This window comes from Crocuta crocuta, unplaced genomic scaffold (assembly GCF_008692635.1).
Source record: "Crocuta crocuta isolate KB4526 unplaced genomic scaffold, BGI_CrCroc_1.0 scaffold139, whole genome shotgun sequence".
NCBI lineage: Eukaryota > Metazoa > Chordata > Mammalia > Carnivora > Hyaenidae > Crocuta > Crocuta crocuta.
In genome coordinates, this window is record NW_027533258.1 from 3,397,232 (window position 1) to 3,415,514 (window position 18,283).

Sequence of the window (18,283 nt, forward strand, 5' to 3'; positions counted from 1 at the left end):
CATTGGGGCCTAAAAACAATTAGGTAAAGAAAGGGACCAACCAGGGACAAAGATCTTCCTGCTGAGTCCTGTTGGGATCTTACAAAATGAAAACTCACCTAGAAAAATAAAGTTATTGGAAACTTTTAGTAGACAATTCATTGCCAACTAATTTTACTGTTTGGTGTTCTTATATAGTACTACTGTTTACAAAATTTTTTTAAATGTTTATTTATTTTTGAGAGAGACAGAGAGAGAGAGAGACAGAGCACAAGTAGGGGTGGGGTAGAGAAAGAGGGAGACACAGAATCCAAAGCAGGCTCCAGGCTCTGAGAGGTCAGCACACAGCATGATGCGGGGCTCGAACTCACGAAATGTGAGATCACGACCTGATCTGAAGTCGGACACCACCGACTGAGCCACCCAGGCACCCCAGTACTATTGTTTTCATGCTTTGGGTGGTTATATGTCCTCCCAAAAGCCGGATGTAATTTAAAATTTACACTAAGTCAGTCTACCTGATCTCGTCTAGCTATTACTGTACTTTTCACAGTTACTCTTGCTAAATGAGTGGTACGTGTTTTTCTCCATCACTCCCTGCACTTGGCTTGAGGACTCAACACCATTTGGTAGAAACAATCCTCCTCTACTCTTTAACCTTCTTGCAGATACATGGGCTGTGGCGGGAATTTCCCAGCCCATGTCTGAGAAGTGGTGAAGCCCAGACGAACAATTAGAAATGTCATCAGTTTCCTGAATGATTTTATGGGAAGTCTTTCTTTGCCTCTTAAAATATGCTTAAATTAGGAAACTTCAGAAGCAATTTACAAACGTTTCTGACAATACACACACACATATATAAACAACATCTTTATTGACAGTGGACCAGTAAGAGCAGTCAAATTTGGTTTTATAGGTAACCCAAAACACTGGAAAAGTGGAACATCAACACTTCCAAGAATCACGTTGGAGTACAAACACATAGATCGAACATTGAGCATAAACAGAACAAATACTGAAATGTAAAGGGTCAGAGTTCTCAGTAAAACTAACTCAGAGCAAATTTCTTAATGCTACTGAAACTGAAAAGATTACAAACTTGAGTCTTTGGAACTGTCAGATCGTTCCTGGTTAAGTGGTACTCGGAAGGGAAAAAAGTAGATTCCCCAAGGTCTCAGGGAGGCTCTTAGGAAGCAGCACCGGATGGAGGCAAGAGCAGAAAGAGAAGCCCCTTCTCTATGATGAGCTAGATAGTAGGATGGTCACAGTTATTGACTGGTAAACAAGAGGTGTAAGATACATTCATTCTTAAATAATTTCTACTTGATCCATGTTTAGCTACTTACGATATAGACTGAGTTTTTATCTCCCTATTTATCTTGAAATCTAATCCCGAGTGATAGTATTAGGAGGAGCGGTCTTTGGAAGGTGAGTAGGTCATGAGGGCTCAATTCTTATAATAGGGTTACTGCCCTTATAAGAGGCCCCAAAGAGCCCCCTTGCCCTTTTACCAGGAAAAAGATGGTTTTCCCTGAACCAGGAAGGAGACCCTCACTGGACGCTGAATGGGCTGAGACCTTGATCTTGAACTTGCCAGTCTCTAGGACTGTGAGAATGTTTGTAAGCCACTCAGTCTGAGTTATTTTGTTGTAGCAGCCCAAATGGACAGATGCTTCGTTAAAATATGTATATACATGTATATATTTACGAACATATACATATACACATAGAAGCTTTCTACATAATCTATCATGTGCCAGCTCTTTTACATGCATTCTTATCTAATCCTCACCACCTTAGGAGAGAAGAATGACTTATTCCCGTTTTTACTGATAAAGACACTGAGACTCAGAGGCAGTAGTGTCACATAAAAGCTAAGTGGAGGTGGCAGAATTCAAACCCAACTTTGAAGAGCCCACATGGATCTTACTTTGTTAGTCACATTTCGGCCCCCAAATGATGACTTTATTTTCACTCAAGTGTTGGGCATAATGAGAAATTCAGGTATTTTAGGCTTGTGGGGACATACAATCTCTACGGCAACTACTTGACTCTACCGTTGTAGCACCAAGAAACGTAAATGAATGGGTGCGGTCAAGATCCAACTAAGCCTTGTGTTTAGAGAAACAGGTCAGAAGGCTGGACTTGGTCCATGGGTCCAGGCCATAGTCTGCCCATTCCTATCTTAGACCGTGAACATGGAGTATTGACGTGGTGAAAAGGATTAAGTGCCTTTCCCTAGTTCCCGTGTCAGCCTCCTACTCTGACCTCTTAGACCTTGAGCCTTCCCTCCACCTTCTCAATGTGTCTTTTGTTCTTTCCCAAACCTCTTTCCAGCCCTTTCAGTCCCATCTCCTATTGTTTTTATTTTCATCGCTGCTGGATTTAACTCCTTCATCCTTATGAATCTTGTTTGCTCTCCACTACCACTTCTTTAAAATCTATTCCTCTACTTTTCCTCAATAATACAACTAAGGTTTACAGAGAAGGGAGTGTAAGACATAACAAGGATAGGGTGGAGAAGGCAAGAGCACGGACCGGTTGCCGAAATGCTCATAAAGGACAGAAGTTAGGTGAAGAGAGAAGAAATCTGCTACTATTTTCCTTCTACCTTTTCTACAATCTTTTCATACAACAGAGTAACAATAAAAACTGACATTTGCATAGCATTTGGCTATATATTTATTTGAACTTTTGCTTTTCCAATCCTGCCGCTGGCTTTTGGCCACCCATGTAACATGTCAAGTCATCGTTGTGGTTTCAGGTCTTTTCTACCTTCTTTACAGCTCTGGGATATAGCAAAGACCAAAACACAGTTAGGGAGAGCAGTAATAACAAAAAATGTGGATAGATTTAAGAGCCAGAGAAATGGCAACCTCTTCTTCATGGAGGGAAGATGCTTATCCTCCAGTGAGTCACTGTTCTCTGAACTATTTTCCGTATCTGACAGGAAGTTGTGTGCTGTGTCTCACAGTTGTTTCAGTGATTCTTCTTGACTGGGACCCTAAATATAGTAACACATTGAACTCATCAACTTCTCAGACCCTTGACACCTGGGAGGCTTTTTCCTCAATGTGACCAAGCATAGATTACAGAAAGCAAAATGATGTAAAGAAATGAAATCTCCAAGTGATTATAAAACAAACAAACAAACAAGGATTCCTTCAATGCCAAGGATGAGAAAAGAGGCATTTGACTGAAAACTACAGTTAAGATGTTGACCCATTCTCAACTTCAGGGTAATTCCAAGGAAGTAGGAAAAGATCTACACAGCAGAGGGCTCACAATTCTCTAAACCGATGACCAGCATAATCTTAGGTGAATGTGACTTAAAACCTCCTGTAAATACATTTTATTTACGTGCATCCAATGAGACAGTAGCCTTTGGGGAAAAGGAGAGGATCCAAAGCATGTTTCAACTTTTAACCTTTAAGCTTTATAGCTAATGTAAAAGAAATTACCCTCTCTGGAGAAATGACACCACCTGTATATCTGGAGATCTACTTTGGATCCAAAGAGGAACCACTCACTCTGTGTCTTCCTGATGATAAAGATATGGGTCCTCTGCCCAAGTTATCGAATTAAGAATTTCCATTCAGAATGAGAAGCTATAAGAGGGCTTCGATGTGACAGAGAGGGAGGACCCAGATCTTACGATGATTATATTACTATCCACTCACAAGGATTTCTTGAATTTCCATGAAAGAGTATTTGGTAGTGGTGCGGGGTAGGGGATAGGGTCAAAATTTGAGATCCTTGGCTAGAAGCTTTCACACTGATTAAATCAATGGACAGAACGAACCTTGTTTATGGCTCAAAACTATGTATTATGCAAGTAAAATCAGATGCGTACACATTGGTCCTTCAGCAGCATTTTATGGGTATTCCACCAAAATGCTCAGGTATTTAACACAGTGATAAAACCAACTTACACCTCTTCACATTCACTAATCTTTCAGAGTTGCTCTTCAGTGTGAATTCTTTGATGTCTGATGAGGGACGAACTGCACTTAAAGCTTTTCCCACATTCGTCACATCTGTAAGGCTTCTCTCCAGTATGAGTTCTCTGGTGTTGAATGAGAGCTGACGAGTGAATGAAGGCTTTCCCACATTCATTACATTTGTATGGTTTCTTTCCAATATGAATTCTTTGATGTTTAGCAAAATTTGAGCTCCGGCTGAAGGTTTTCCCACATTCGTTACACTCATAGGGTTTCTCTCCAGTGTGGATTCTCTGATGCTGAACAAGATGTGTGCTCTGACTGAAGGTTTTTCCACATTCGCTACATTCATATGGCTTTTCTCCAGTATGAACTCTCTGATGCTTAGTAAGGGATGAGCAATGGCTAAAGGCTTTCCCACATTCCTGACATTTGTAGGGTTTCTCTCCAGTATGAGTTCTTTGATGTTTAATAAGAGCTGATGAATGAATGAAGGCTTTATCACACTCATTGCATTCATACGGCTTCACTCCAGTATGAATCAACTGATGTTGTACAAGATGTGTACTTCGATTAAAACCTTTTCCACACTCATTGCATTCATACGGTCTCTCCCCAATATGAATTCTCTGATGTATTGCAAGGGAGGAGCTTTCTGTGAAGGCCTTCTTGCATTCACTGCATTCAAAGAGAATTCTGGTATGAGTCCTCTGATGTTTAGTTAAATTAGCTCTGTGGCTAAAAGATTTCCCACATTCACTGCAGCTGTAGGGTTTCTCTCCAGTATGGACTCTCTGGTGCCGAATCAGCACTGAATGGTAAGTGAAGAGCTCACCGCAATCGTTACATTTATGAGGCTTTTTCTCTTTACAGGTTCTTTGCTTTTTCATTAAGTTTGATTTCGGTTTCAACCTTTTTTCAAGTGTATGGAAGGGATAGGGTCCTTTGGGAACTCTGTCTTGAGTGAGAAGAACAGACTTCTGACTAAAGTTTTTCCAATATACGTCATGCTCATGAGCTCCTTCTTCAGGGAGTGAGTTCACATGGGTGAACATTTCTCTCAAGTGTCTCTCCTGATTTCCTTGCGGACTCTCTACCCAATTTTCACATTCAACAGCTGTTTCCGAGCCGGAGTCACAGACACCATTCCCTGTCAATCTGTCTATTACTGCAGCTTGGCAGGATTCTTCTTTGGAAATCTCTTGCACTGAAGTTGAATCTTTGCCCTCAGGTTTGGCCTCCAGGTCTGAAAGAAATTGGAAACGCAAATTCCCTTCGTTTTCAGCGCTCAACAAAAGGCGATTCTGTAACAGCTAATGAAGATGAAAAGCATGCTTTCAAGGAGTAAGTGGATTTGACTTTTGTAAGGTAATTTGCAAAGAGAAGCAAAAGGAAGGAAACAATTTGCACGGTATATGTGGAGAAAATGAGTAGACCTTATCCAGGACAGTCAAAAGGGGATACAGATGACCAGAAATACAGAAGAAGGAGAGATGCAGATGAAGCAATACATCACTGGACAAGCAGGTACTGAGCACACTACATCAGCAGAGGGGAGAAACACATTCTTGTTGAATTATGGACTTCTGTAATAAATACACAGTTATCACTTTAGTGTAGAGGACAGTTGACTTCTGGGTTTCCAGACATCCGATCCTACTCGTGTCCAAATATGCATCCCATTTCCAGTCTAATCTTCCCTAACAGTGCTTTTTTAATACATCTCTGATCAAAAAATCTCCTATGATCGCCCAAAGGTATAATAGCAAATATATGAAATTATACCTACACAAGACTCCTCATTGTAACACTAATTGAGACAGCAAAAGACTGGTCAATCTTAAATATAAAATCTCTACCTATAAAATAGAGAACTCATTAAACACATAATGTAGACATAAAACTGGAAAATCTTAACATTCTATTGTAGAGAACTCATTAAATACACTACGGTGTAGACATAAAATGGAGTGCTAGGCAACTTTTTAAAAAATCAGAAAGATTTCCATATATAGGTATGAAGTTCTCTCCAGTATACAGTAAATAATTTTTTTTAAATGTTTATTTACTTCTAGGAGAGAGAGAGACAGCGTGAGCAGGGGAGGGTCAGAGAGAGAGGGAGCCACAGACTGAAACAGGCTCCAGGCTCTGAGCTGGCAGTCAGCACTGAGCCCGACGCGGGGCTCAAACCCACGAACTGTGAGATCATGACCTAAGGGAAAGCCGGATGCTTAGCTAAGCAACCCAGGCACCCCAGTAAATAATTTTTTTAAAAACCAGAAAGCTGCAAGCGAGTGTGTATAGTTTACTACTTTTTGTGTAGAAAAAAAAAGGGGGGGGGAGGAGATACAAATATACCTATATATTTGGTTGTATTTTCAAAACCCAAGGACAGATTAATGAAATACTAATAAAAAGTGTCAGAGTAGAGGAGGGCAGAGATGGAAGCTACAACTCTCTAAATATTGTATTAGAATTTTTATATCTAATATAAAACTATAAAGCTAAAGTAAATTAAAGAGTGTGGTTAAACCAATAGATTGATCAATGAAACAGTAGAGCAACTTCAGAAATAGTCAAGCGTATACGATTAAAACCAATACAAAGGTGGTATTTCAGTCAGTTGATAAAAGATAATTTGTTTTCCAACAAATGGTGCTAATGATAAGACATTTATAAGAAAATTAAGTTTGGGTGCCTTGGTGGCTCAGGTGGTTTAAGTGTTTGACTTTGGCTCAGGTCATGATCTCACAGCTCATGGGTTCGAGCCCTGCAATGGGCTCTGTGCTGACAGCTCAGAGCCTGGAGCCTTCTTTGGATTCTGTGTCTCCCTCTCTCTCTGCCCCTCTCCTGCTTGCATGCTCTCTCTCAAAAATAAACACCAAAAAAAGAAGAAAATTAAGTTAGATGGCTCTCATGCTATATAGTCAAATGAATTCTATTCCTTCACCGAGCTTCTCTTCTATCCGAGTATTCAACAGTTATCTACTGAGTATCTACCATACAGTAGGCTCTGTGTTAGGCACTGGGGAAAGACATACGCAGTCTCCGCACAGGAAGGGGTGGAGAATCCAGGCCAACATTCACAAATGCATGTATAAAATGCAACGTAGTAATTAAGTACTGAGGAATAAGAGGCAAATGACACTAAGCAAGAACGTAGAGGGGAAACCTAGGGAGATGAGGGGAGACTTCCTCAAGGAAGTAAATCACTGAGCTGAAATGAAAGTGGGGTTGGAGTCTGGGTGAGTGTCCCAGGGTGACAGGTACTAAAGCACAGGGGTGAGCATTCCAGGTAGAGGGAATGCTACGCACAAAAGCCCCAAGGTGAGAGGGACACACAAGGAAAGCACAGCCGTTCAGAGCAAGGACTCTGGAATCAGACTGCATGGACCTAATCCCAGCTCTGTGACCTGGCCCAAGTTATTTGACTTCTCTCCTTTGGTTTCCTTATGTGTAAGATGGACATGAACAGTACCTACTTCATGAGGAATAATGACAATACCTACCTGAAGAAGCACTAAATGAGTATAAACCGCCGAAAACTCTAACACAGCAAGTGCTGATAAGTGTTTGCTAAACACATCAAACAAAACTTGATATAAGGCTGATGGAAGAAAGCAGATAGGAATCTCAAAGTGTGGTCCGTACACCCCTGGCGGGCCAGAGGTTCCAAACTATTTTCCATCTAATGCGTAGATGTTTTCTGCCTCACTCATTGTCTCATCACTTGCGCTGATGTCGCACAAGTAAACATGGTGAAAGTGCTCCTGACTTAGTGTAAATCAGGACAATGACAACAAACGTACTGGTGGTTGTATTCCTCCCTGCCGTGTCCTCGCAGTTAAGAAAAAAAAATCCAGGGGCGCCTGGGTGGCTCAGTCGATTGAACGCCCGGCTTCAGCTCAGGTCATGATCTCGCGGTTCATGGGTTCAAGCCCCGCGTCGGGCTCTGTGCTGACAGCTCAGAGCATGGAGCCTGTTTCAGATTCTGTATCTCCCTCTCTCTGACCCTCCCTTGCTCATGCTGTCTTTCTCTCTCTCTCTCTCAGAAATAAATAAACCATTAAAAGAAAATAAAAAAAGAAAGAAAATACAGTTTCACTTAAAAATGTCTGAGGAAACAGTAAACATTATTAGCTTTATTAAATTTCAGACTTCGAGGATGTGCCTTTTAAAAATTCTGAATTGATGAGACAGGGAATATTCATAAGACAAATCTGTTCGTATCCAAGTATGATGGGTGTCTTGAAGCGAACCATTTGTAAAATCATTTGAGCTGTGAGCTGAACTAGCCACAAATTTATCCAAACCACGTAATCCAAGCTGAGTATCTGGCAGGTATGAAGTGAGCCCGTCACTTCAAAGAAAACAATCAAGAGCATTCAATAAAATTTCACCTTTCAGGCAGAAACCAGAATCTTGGAAAACTTGCACCTGTCACTGAGAGTTGGGTCGCTTCTTAATCCTTAAAGACTCTTCTGATAAGGTCAGTGGTAATATTAAAAGTTGTGATTTAATGGGGTGCTTGGGTGGCTCAGTCGGTTAAGGGTCCAACTTCGGCTCAGGTCATAATCTCGTGGTACATGAGTTCGAGCCCCGTGCTGGGCTCTGTGCTGACAGCTGGGAGCCTGGAGCCTACTAAGGATTCTGTGTTTTCCTCTGTCTCTGCCCCTCCCCCACCCACGCTCTGTCTCTCTCAAAAATAAGCATTAAAAAAATTTTTTTTAAGTTGTGATTTAAAAAATAGCTGTAGAATGTAATGTGTCAGTACTTAGAAGATCTGCATTAACTCAGTGAACCACTATTTTCCAAAAGATCAGTAGATTTTAACAAAAGAATATGAAAACTTGACGGCTCTGATTTCAGATGCCACACTGTATCTCATCTTTAAGAAATTACCACGTGTCCAGCTTCGGAGTAGTATCAGAACAGCCACACTTCTCTGAAACACCTAAAATACTCCTCTGTTTTTCAACTATGTACTGGAGTGAGGCTGCATTTCTTTCACACAAGTCAAGCAGAACAACATATCACAACAAACTGCATTCAGAAGCAGGAGTGAGAATACAGATTTGTAAAAATGTAAAACAATGCATTCTTTTCAATACATCTTTTTTGCAGCAAATAGTTGTGTTCATAAAAATTATATTATCTCCACTGACATGTAATGGGTTTATAATTGTTTTGTTCTTTAAAAAAATGTTTTTTAATGTTTTATTTATTTCTGAGAGAGAAAGAGAGAGACAGCGTGAGCTGTTTAAGCTGGCATCTTAAACTTGATGCCAGAGTACCTAAGACCCGCTAAGTTAAGAGTACAAAAACAGGGAGAGCGGGTGTGAGATCAGGTTGGAATGATGACTAAAAGCCAGACTTTACAAGACTTTGTCGACCTCAGGGATTTTGATCGTTATTCTAAGAGCAAGACATTGAAGACACTGAAACGCTTCAAGCAAAAGGGGGACCCCAAAAGATTTGTATTTTGAAAACCTCGCCCTCACCGTGATATAAAGAACGACGGAAATCTCAGGGTAGTCCAGGCAAACACAAGGGAGATGGAGGGATGCTAAGAATGACAAAATACTGACAATAAAATCAGATCAATGCAGCGATGAACCGGAAAAGGAGAAAGAGGGGTGTGTAGAAACCGTTCATAGATTTCTGGCTGGTGCAATTTGATAGGACAGCAAGTGTCATTAAGACAAGGATTGGAAAAGGCTCCTCCCGGGTGGACAGAGAACTTGGCCGTGTATCAGCCAATCGGTTTTATTTATTTATTTTTTTTAATGTTTTATTTATTTCTAGGAGAGAGAGAGAGAGAGACAGCGTGAGCAGGGGAGGGTCAGAGAGAGAGGGAGTCACAGACTGAAACAGGCTCCAGGCTCTGAGCTGGCTGTCAGCACAGAGCCCAACGCGGGGCTCGAACCCACGAACCGCGAGATCATGACCTAAGCGAAAGTTGGATGCTTAACCAACTAAGCCACCCAGGCGCCCCAGGCAATCGGTTTTAAATGTGTTGTTCTGAGGCATCTTTAACATAAGCAAATAAAGACATCACATAGTTACACAAATGTTTACAACAGGAGGCCCAAGGAGAGATCTAGGCTGGAAACACAAATTTGAGATTCATCTCGATAGAGACGGTCATTTGGTTGTGGGAGAAAACAGAGGCTGCCAACAAGTGACCGGTGGGACAAATCTGACCCTCAGACATGTGGTGTTTGGGCCACACTGTTTATACAGATTTTTAAAAAGTTGTATGTGTTTAGTTTGAGAGAGAGAGAGAGAGAGAGAATGGAAGGGAGGGGCAGAGAGAGAAGGGAAGAGAGAGACAGAGAGAATCCCAAGCAGGCTCTGTAATGTCAGCATGGAACCCATGCGGGGCTTGAACCCATGAACTGTGAGATCATGACCTGAGCCAAAATCGAGTCGGATGCTTTACCGACTGAATCACCCAGGCGTCCCGTACGGATTTTTGAAATTAGTTACAACATTTAAAAACAGAGAGACTGTACACAGAAATTCAAATTGTGGGTTCTCTTTAAAAAAGCGAGAAACATACTGAATGACAACCAATTGGAGCCACAATGGCCAAGTATAGCCTGCTGTTATTGTTCTAAATAAAGTTTTATTGGAACACAGCCATTCATTTATGTGACATCTATGACTGCTTTCCCGCACTACCACGGCTGACTGAGTCACTGCGGCAGAAACCATATGTCTCAGAAAGCCTAAATTCTTTATTCACTAGTCCTTTATATAAAAAAAAATGTGCCAGTTCTTGAGTTAATGGAGTAACGGCTATTCCCTTCGGGTAAGGAACGAGTTCTTACAGTCTGTCAGTTCCACCCTGCTCGCTTCCTTCAGGTATGTTCCCTACTGTCCTGTGTACACGCTCAAGCTTATCGTTCCAAGCACATAGAGGGATGAGAGATTAAAACCAAGCCTTGAGTGATTCATTTAATTGTTCAGAAAAGAAAGCTAAAAAGATACAACCAGAGAAGAGGCCACTCCAAACAGATTAAGGATTTAAAAGAAAAATTAGAGAACAAATATACTAGAACAGAAGCAAATATTTCCTTAATCTTGGAGAGAACTATTTCTTTTGAAGTTTATTATTTCTTTTGAGAGAGAACGAGCAAACATGGGAGAGGCAGAGAGAGAGGGGGAGAGAGAGGATCTCAGGCAGGCTCCAGACTGTCAGCACAGAGCCTAACACGTGCGGATTGAACTCACAAACTGCAAGATCATGACCTGAGTCAAAATCAAGAGCTGGATTGATTTTAAAGTTTTAAAAAATGTTTTTATTTATTTTTGAGAAAGAGAGAAAGAGAGAGACAGAGCATGAGCAGGGGAGGGACAGAGAGAGACGGAGACAAAGAATCTGAAGCAGGCTCTAGGCTCTGAGCTGTCAGCACAGAGCCCGATGTGGGGTTCGATCTTGTGAACCGTGAGATCATGACCAGAGCTCAAGTCGGACGCTTAACCAACTGAGCCACCCAAGCGCCCTGGAGACAGATATTTCCAAGCACAAGTCAAAAACTGGAAAATTTAGAAGCTTTTAATACATTAAATTTGTACATTAAAAAGCACAGCAGAAGTGAAGAACAAAACCTAGAAAAAAACATCTGATGAGAAATAAATGCTCATGTATGAAGAGTTCTTGTAGCTCATTTAGAAAATGGCAAGATGTCCCATAAAGAAAGGGAGAAGGGGGGCGCCTGGGTGGCTCAGTCGGTTAAGCGTCCGACTTTCGCTTAGGTCATGATCTCGCGGTTCGTGGGTTCGAGCCCCGCGTCGGGCTCTATGCTGACTGCCAGCTCGGACCTGGAGCCTGTTTCAGTCTGTGACTCCCTCTCTCTCTGACCCTCCCCTGCTCACGCTGTCTCTCTCTCTCTCCTAGAAATAAATAAAAATATTTAAAAAAAAAGGGAGAAGGGTTATAAATAAGCAAGTCTCAAGAAATGACAGGCCCACATGGGGGAAAAGATGAATCTATAGTCACAGGGGAAGATTTTAGAACTTTCAGTATTCCAAAGAACAGGATGATTTAAAAAAGAATATTAAGGCAAGATTTCCTTTTAGAGACAAACTATAAAGTAAAATTAAAATAATTACTGTTATAACTAAAACATGTTACAGCATAGAAAGACGAGTAAAACCAGAGAGCCCAGAAACAGACCTAAGTATATATGGGATGAGACAAATCTGTGACAAAATACAGACTTTTCAATAAGTGATGCTGAATTATCAGTTTTAAACATGGAAAAAGATAAAAGTAGTTCCTTATTCGCACAATATGCAAACTCCCCAAGAGTATTTACCTGTAAGATAAAACTTGAACATTTTCAAATAAAGTAGAGATTATCTTCCTGGCATTGGAATAAGGAAGACAATTCAGAAATAGGATAACGTATATTATTAAAAAAATTTTTTTACATTTATTTATTTTTAAATTTTTTTTTTAATGTTTTCTTTATTTCCAGGAGAGAGAGAGAGAGAGAGAGAGAGACAGCGTGANTAGTACAGAGCCTGATGTGGGGCTCGAACTCACAAAACATGAGATCGTGACCTGAGCTGAAGTCGGATGCTTAACCAACAGAGCCACCCAGGTGCCCCAGCATAATGTATTTTAAAAAAAAAAAAAAAAAAAGACAGGGGTACCTGGGCAGGTCAGTTGGTTAAGTGTCTGACCACTCGATTTTGGCTTAGGTCATGATACCGTCGTTTGTGAGTTCGAGCTCTGTGGCTGAGAATGGAGCCTGCTCGGGATTCCCGCTCTCTCTGGGCCCCCCTTCCTCTCTCTCAAAATAAATAATTAAACTTAAAAAAAGATAAATCTGGGGGCGCCTGGGTGGCTTAGTCGGTTAAGCATCCGACTTTCACTTAGGTCATGATCTCGCGGTTCGTGGGTTCGAGCCCCGCGTCGGGCTCTGTGCTGACTGCCAGCTCGGAGCCTNAACCAGTATTTTTTTCCCACTGATTTGTAATGGTACCTGTCATATAAATTAGTATCTAAAATATATAAAGAACTCCAACACATCAAGAAAAAGATGTGAATGGCCCAATTAAAAAAAAAAGGGAAAGAATACAAACAGGTAATGTACAAAAGAGGAAGCCTGAATAGCCAATGAAACATCCGAATTTCTAAAACTCATAATGAGAGAAACACAAATTAAAAACCATGAAATTTCATTTCACACCCATCAGCCTAACACAAATTACTGAATATGACAGCATCAACTGTTGGCCCGGATGGGGGTAGGATCCTGGCTATTCCTAACAAAGCCAAACGTGTGATACTTGAAGATCCAGTAATTCTTATTCTGGTTATATACTGAAACCAACTCTCAAGATGAATGTAAAGAGCCAATAAAAGGATGATCGCTACAACTCTCTTATGAACAGCAGAGAAACTAAAATAAACTGTTTAGTTCACTTACACAATGAACTTCCTCCACAGCAGTTAAAATAAGCACAATTCATATGTATTAACATAGCTACTATTCAAAATACAATGCGAAGCTTTAAAAAATTGGATTACAAAATAAAAAGTATAACATAATACTATGCATACATAATTTTTAAAAAAATTTTATTTTAAAGAGAGAGCATGAGCGCCAGAGAGGGGCACAGGAAGAGAGAGAGAAAAAACACTCAACAGAGCCTGACACAGGGCTCGATCCCACAACCGTGGGGTCGTGACCTGAGCCAAAATCAAGACTGAGACGTTCAAATGACTAAGCCACCAGGCGCCCCTGCAGAAGCGCTTTCTGACACGTGAATACGTGTACACGTGAGTACACACACACACACACACACACATTAGAATGATTTACCGCGACTAGTTACTTCTAGGGAGCAAGCAAATAAAAGGACTTTAACTAAATCTATACCATTTTTTATTTCTTCAAAAGATATCACACACCTGTAAGAATGGTTTAAATGAAGCAGACAGACAACATTAAGTGCTGATGGGGACGTGGGTAACTCATACTCACCCACTCTGCAGTGGGAGGGTAACTGTAACTAAGACCATGACTTTGGAAGCCTATTTGGCGCTATCTACCAAAAGGAAACATGCACTGGCCCCAGGATCCAACACTTCTACCCGCGTATTTATCCAACAGAAATGCAGATACAGGCATCCCTTGTTTTATTCCATTCCACTCAACTGTCCTTTGCAGGTACTGCATTATTTTATTTTATTTTTTTTACAGATGGAAGGTTTGTAGCAACCCTGCATCAAGCAAGCGTATCAACCCCATTTTCCCAACAGCATTTGCCCACTTCGTGCCTCTGCGTCACATTGTGGTCATTCTCGTGGTATTTCAAACTTTTTCATTATTGTGTTTGTTATGGTGATCTGTGGTCAGTGATTACAACTTGCTGAAAGCTCGTATGACGGCATTTTAAGACAATATTTTTAAATTAAGGTATGTGCATTTTTTTAAAAGACATTAACTATTGTATACTGTAGCGTAATATAAACAGAGCTTCTGTAAGCAACGGGAAGCTGAAAAATTCATTTGACTTCCTGTATTGCAACCCTTGGCTTTACTCTCCAAAGGATGCCTGTATGTGTTCGTCAGAAGAATACACAGGGCAGCCCTCCCCTCTTCATTCAGCTCCCGCCTGGGAACTACCCACATGCCCATCTCAAGAGAACGGATAAGCTGGCAATACCGACACAATGAAAGATGGCACAATAAAGAGAATGAACTACAACTACGTGCAGGAACATGGATGTATTTCACGGTCGCGTTCAGGAAGAAAGTCAGACATCAGAATATACAATCGGATTCTGTGTAAATAAAGTTTAAGAACAGTTGACACTAACCTATGGTGTTAGACCATGGGATAAGGTCAATGTTGGACGGAATGAAGGGACGAAGGTGCTTCTGGACTGGTGAGCTTGTTTCTCAATCTGGGCACTAGTTACATGAATGTGTACATTTGTGAAAATTCAGAGAACTGTACAGTTGTGATATTTTTATTCTACATTGCAAAATAAAGGAACAAAGGCAGCAAAGTACTGGCATGTGTTTGATAGTGAACCCGTGTGTTACTTTATTTTCTCAACTTGTATATTACTTAAAAAGCTGTGTAATTTAAAATAAGATATTTAGAAAAGAAGAGCACGTAGGTATTTCTAATATTCTTTCATAAGCACTGAAAAGCGTCACCTTCACACTGTCCTGTGGCGCTACTGTTTCTGAAGACTCGCACGTGTCTGACTCACCTGAACAGCTGCTTTTGGGAGCTTTTCTCTCAAGCATCAGTGGTTCTTTCCCGTTCTCCAAACTGTAGTTCTCAGGCTTGGAAACTGGAAGCCCTGCTCATTTAAAACAAACATACAAACAAAGAAAATAACAACAACAAGAAACAGAACTTAACTATTTGTGACGGGCACAAAGGTCTACTCTAAAAAAAAGGGTTTTTTTGGGGCGCCTGGGTGGCTTAGTCGGTTAAGCGTCCGACTTTCGCTCGGGTCATGATCTCGCGGTTCGTGGGTTCGAGCNAAGGTCTATTCTAGAACACAGTCCCATGATCTACAAAGGCTAGAGGAGACCAGATATTATGGGGAGCCGGAAATAAGGGAGGATGGATCTCTGAATGGAGCTCCAAATATCTACAGCCAAGTCTGGGTCTGGCAAGGAGTGTATCTGCCTTGGAAACGCCAAATGTTTCTGCCTGTCAAAAAGAAGAGACTCTGTCAGGGCACCTGGCTGATTCAAGTCGGTAGAGCACGTGACTCCTGATCTCTGGGTCATGAGTTCAAGCCCCACGTTGGGTGTAGAGCTTACTTAAAAAAATAAGACAATTTGTCTTTATTTCCCTGTTGAGGAAGTTCAAGAGTCCTTAACTTAGGGAAGTAGAGAAAGTGGGATGTCAGGGGCAGCACAAAAATTTGTGCCCCGTGGTGACTAGAGTTTTTGTCTCGGTTCTAATGGTTTTCACCTTTCTTCCTTCTTCATTTACCAGAACCCACCTTCTTAGGGAATTTATTACATAAGCACAAAATTCAAGGTAGGAAGTATTAAATTAGAAAATGATGGCCACAAACTAAGGGTACAAATATAACTTCTAAATGTTTATGTGTAAATATCACTGGGGAAAGACACCATAGTTCCGTCTACCCCCGAATGAACACATACATGTGCGTGTACCTGCTTGCACATGCCCACACCCACACACCCTCCACGGAGGTGAGCACAAGCTCTACACTGGCCACAGAGAATTCTCTCTCTCTAAACGAAAGCATTATGCCACCTTAGAGCTGCCAATGGCCATCTTTGCCACATGGGGAGATCCTAAGAATGAAGCTAACACAGGGCAAAGCCAGGCCATGTGATTAAAAAAATAAAGGAGATTTCTGATAATGTATATGATTCCCTAAATCAAGATTCTTATCCCCTTTAAGCTACTGTGAAATAGTGTCATTCGAATCCAACGAATTTTGAGATAAGACAGGCACAGACATTTCCCCAACAGCCTAAGGCAGAAACTGGGCCCAAAGGGATCAATATTTTATGATTTCTGAATGCAAAAGCGAAGGCTTTGTTAGGCTATTTCACTTTCAGTAAAGTAACGATGTCCCCGTAAGCAGATTCGAGTCACAGTGAGAGCCCATCCTTACAGAGCGACACCAGGTTCCGGTAGTTCTCCAGCATCACCTCCCTCTGTGCAGGATCCAGGTTCCCCCACTCCTCTGGGGTAAAGTCCATGGCCACATCCTTGAATGTCACTGATGCCTAAGACACAAACATACTTTTGTTCACCGCCTTTCACTCAACAGGCTCAATTTCACCCCCCAATTTCCGCTGGCCCTAGAGTAGATATGTAAAAATACATGCACGAGGGGAAACGGTTGTGATAAATGACAAGCCTTGTCGTGTATTCAGATTCGGAATACTCCAAAGTCACCGGATATCGATTATGTCCCGGATTCAATATGAGACCCAAAAGAAGTTAAGACCATGGTTTTTCCATTGAGACTATAGTTTTTCTGAGGAATAAAGGGTTCAAACATGAACCAATGAGTCAACAGTGCAATTTGGCAAAGTAAACAAAAAACAGCAGAGGAAAAATTACGCAGGTCTGCATCATTCTCCTTGTGAGTCCTCCATAAAAACTTAAAGGATCAATCTAGCCAATCAGAAGATGAATTGAAATGCAGAACTTGCAAAGGAAGAAGTTATGGAATGAAAAGATTGGCGGCGGGCACCAAATCCAGGTAGGCATGGAATTCAAGGCAAAAAGCACTAAATTGGAAACTAACAGCAACAAATTAATTCAAGGTACAGATATAACTTATAAATGTTCATGTGTAATTATCATGGGATTAAATTTATGTAACACAAAATACATAAAAGCTGTAACAAATTATAAGAAGTGAGATAAATGTTAACTTTCGGAGAATCTGAACGGAGAGTATATGAAAACTCTTTTTACAACATTTTATTAAGTCTAAGATTATTTCAAAACAGCGTTTCCAAAGTGGAAATAACCAGAGATTTAAATAACAAGAATAAAAAAATAACAGGAATCATCTTTGAAAAATAACACAAACTATAAAAATCATTAAGTAGCCACTAAGTAGACAAGATATTATGAATAAAAAATAGCCTTGATCCTATAATCTGCATATCTATAGCTGAAATGACACTCAATAGGAATTAATTTCCAGACCATTAGAAGAAAAAAAACTGAACAAAAATGCAATCTATTGCACAAAAGACAAGAAACAATGCAAAAGAAATAAAGCACAGCAAAGAGAATTATAAAAATCACGTGGTAAGAAAAATTTGAAACATAACAAGTAATATGAATTCATTTACCTCCTAAAAAGGTTTTTGTTTATTTACTTATTTTTTTAATATTTTATTTATTTCTAGGAGAGAGAGACAAAGACAGCGTGAGCGGGGGATGGTCAGAGAGAGAGGGAGTCACAGACTCTGAAACAGGCTCCAGGCTCTGAGCTGGCAGTCAGCACAGAGCCTGACGCGGGGCTCGAATCCACAAACCGCGAGATCATGACCTAAGCGAAAGTCGGACGCTTAACCGAGTAAGCCACCCAGGCGCCCCAAGGTTTTTAGTTTTTAATTAAAAAATTTTTTTTAGCATTTATTTATTATTGAGAGACAGAGACAGAGTGGGAGCAGGGGAGGAGCAGAAAGGGGGAGACACAGAATCTGAAGCAGGCTCCAGGCTCTGAGCTGTCAGCACAGAGCCCCATGGGGGGCTCGAACTCATAAACCACGAGATCATGACCTGACCCAAAGACGCTTAACTGACTGAGCCACTCAGGCTCTTTTTTTTTTTTTCTTTCTTTTTTTTTTTTTAAGCCACATTCTGTTTAC

The 18,283-nt window shown here is 40.9% G+C and overlaps 1 protein-coding gene across 1 annotated transcript in view; it reads right to left on the reverse strand.

Annotated features, from left to right (window-relative positions):
- Positions 1-836: 836 nt before the first annotated feature.
- The window catches only part of ZNF286A (zinc finger protein 286A), a 21,269-nt gene continuing 3,822 nt past the window's right edge, over positions 837-18,283 (reverse strand). The window contains exons 4-6 of the mRNA XM_077746898.1: positions 16,561-16,675; positions 15,163-15,255; positions 837-5,166 (exon numbers count right to left, since the gene is read on the reverse strand). Of these exons, the coding sequence (XP_077603024.1) occupies positions 3,935-5,166; positions 15,163-15,255; positions 16,561-16,675 (1,440 nt within the window). The 3' untranslated portion in view covers positions 837-3,934. The remainder of the gene's footprint in view (positions 5,167-15,162; positions 15,256-16,560; positions 16,676-18,283) is intronic.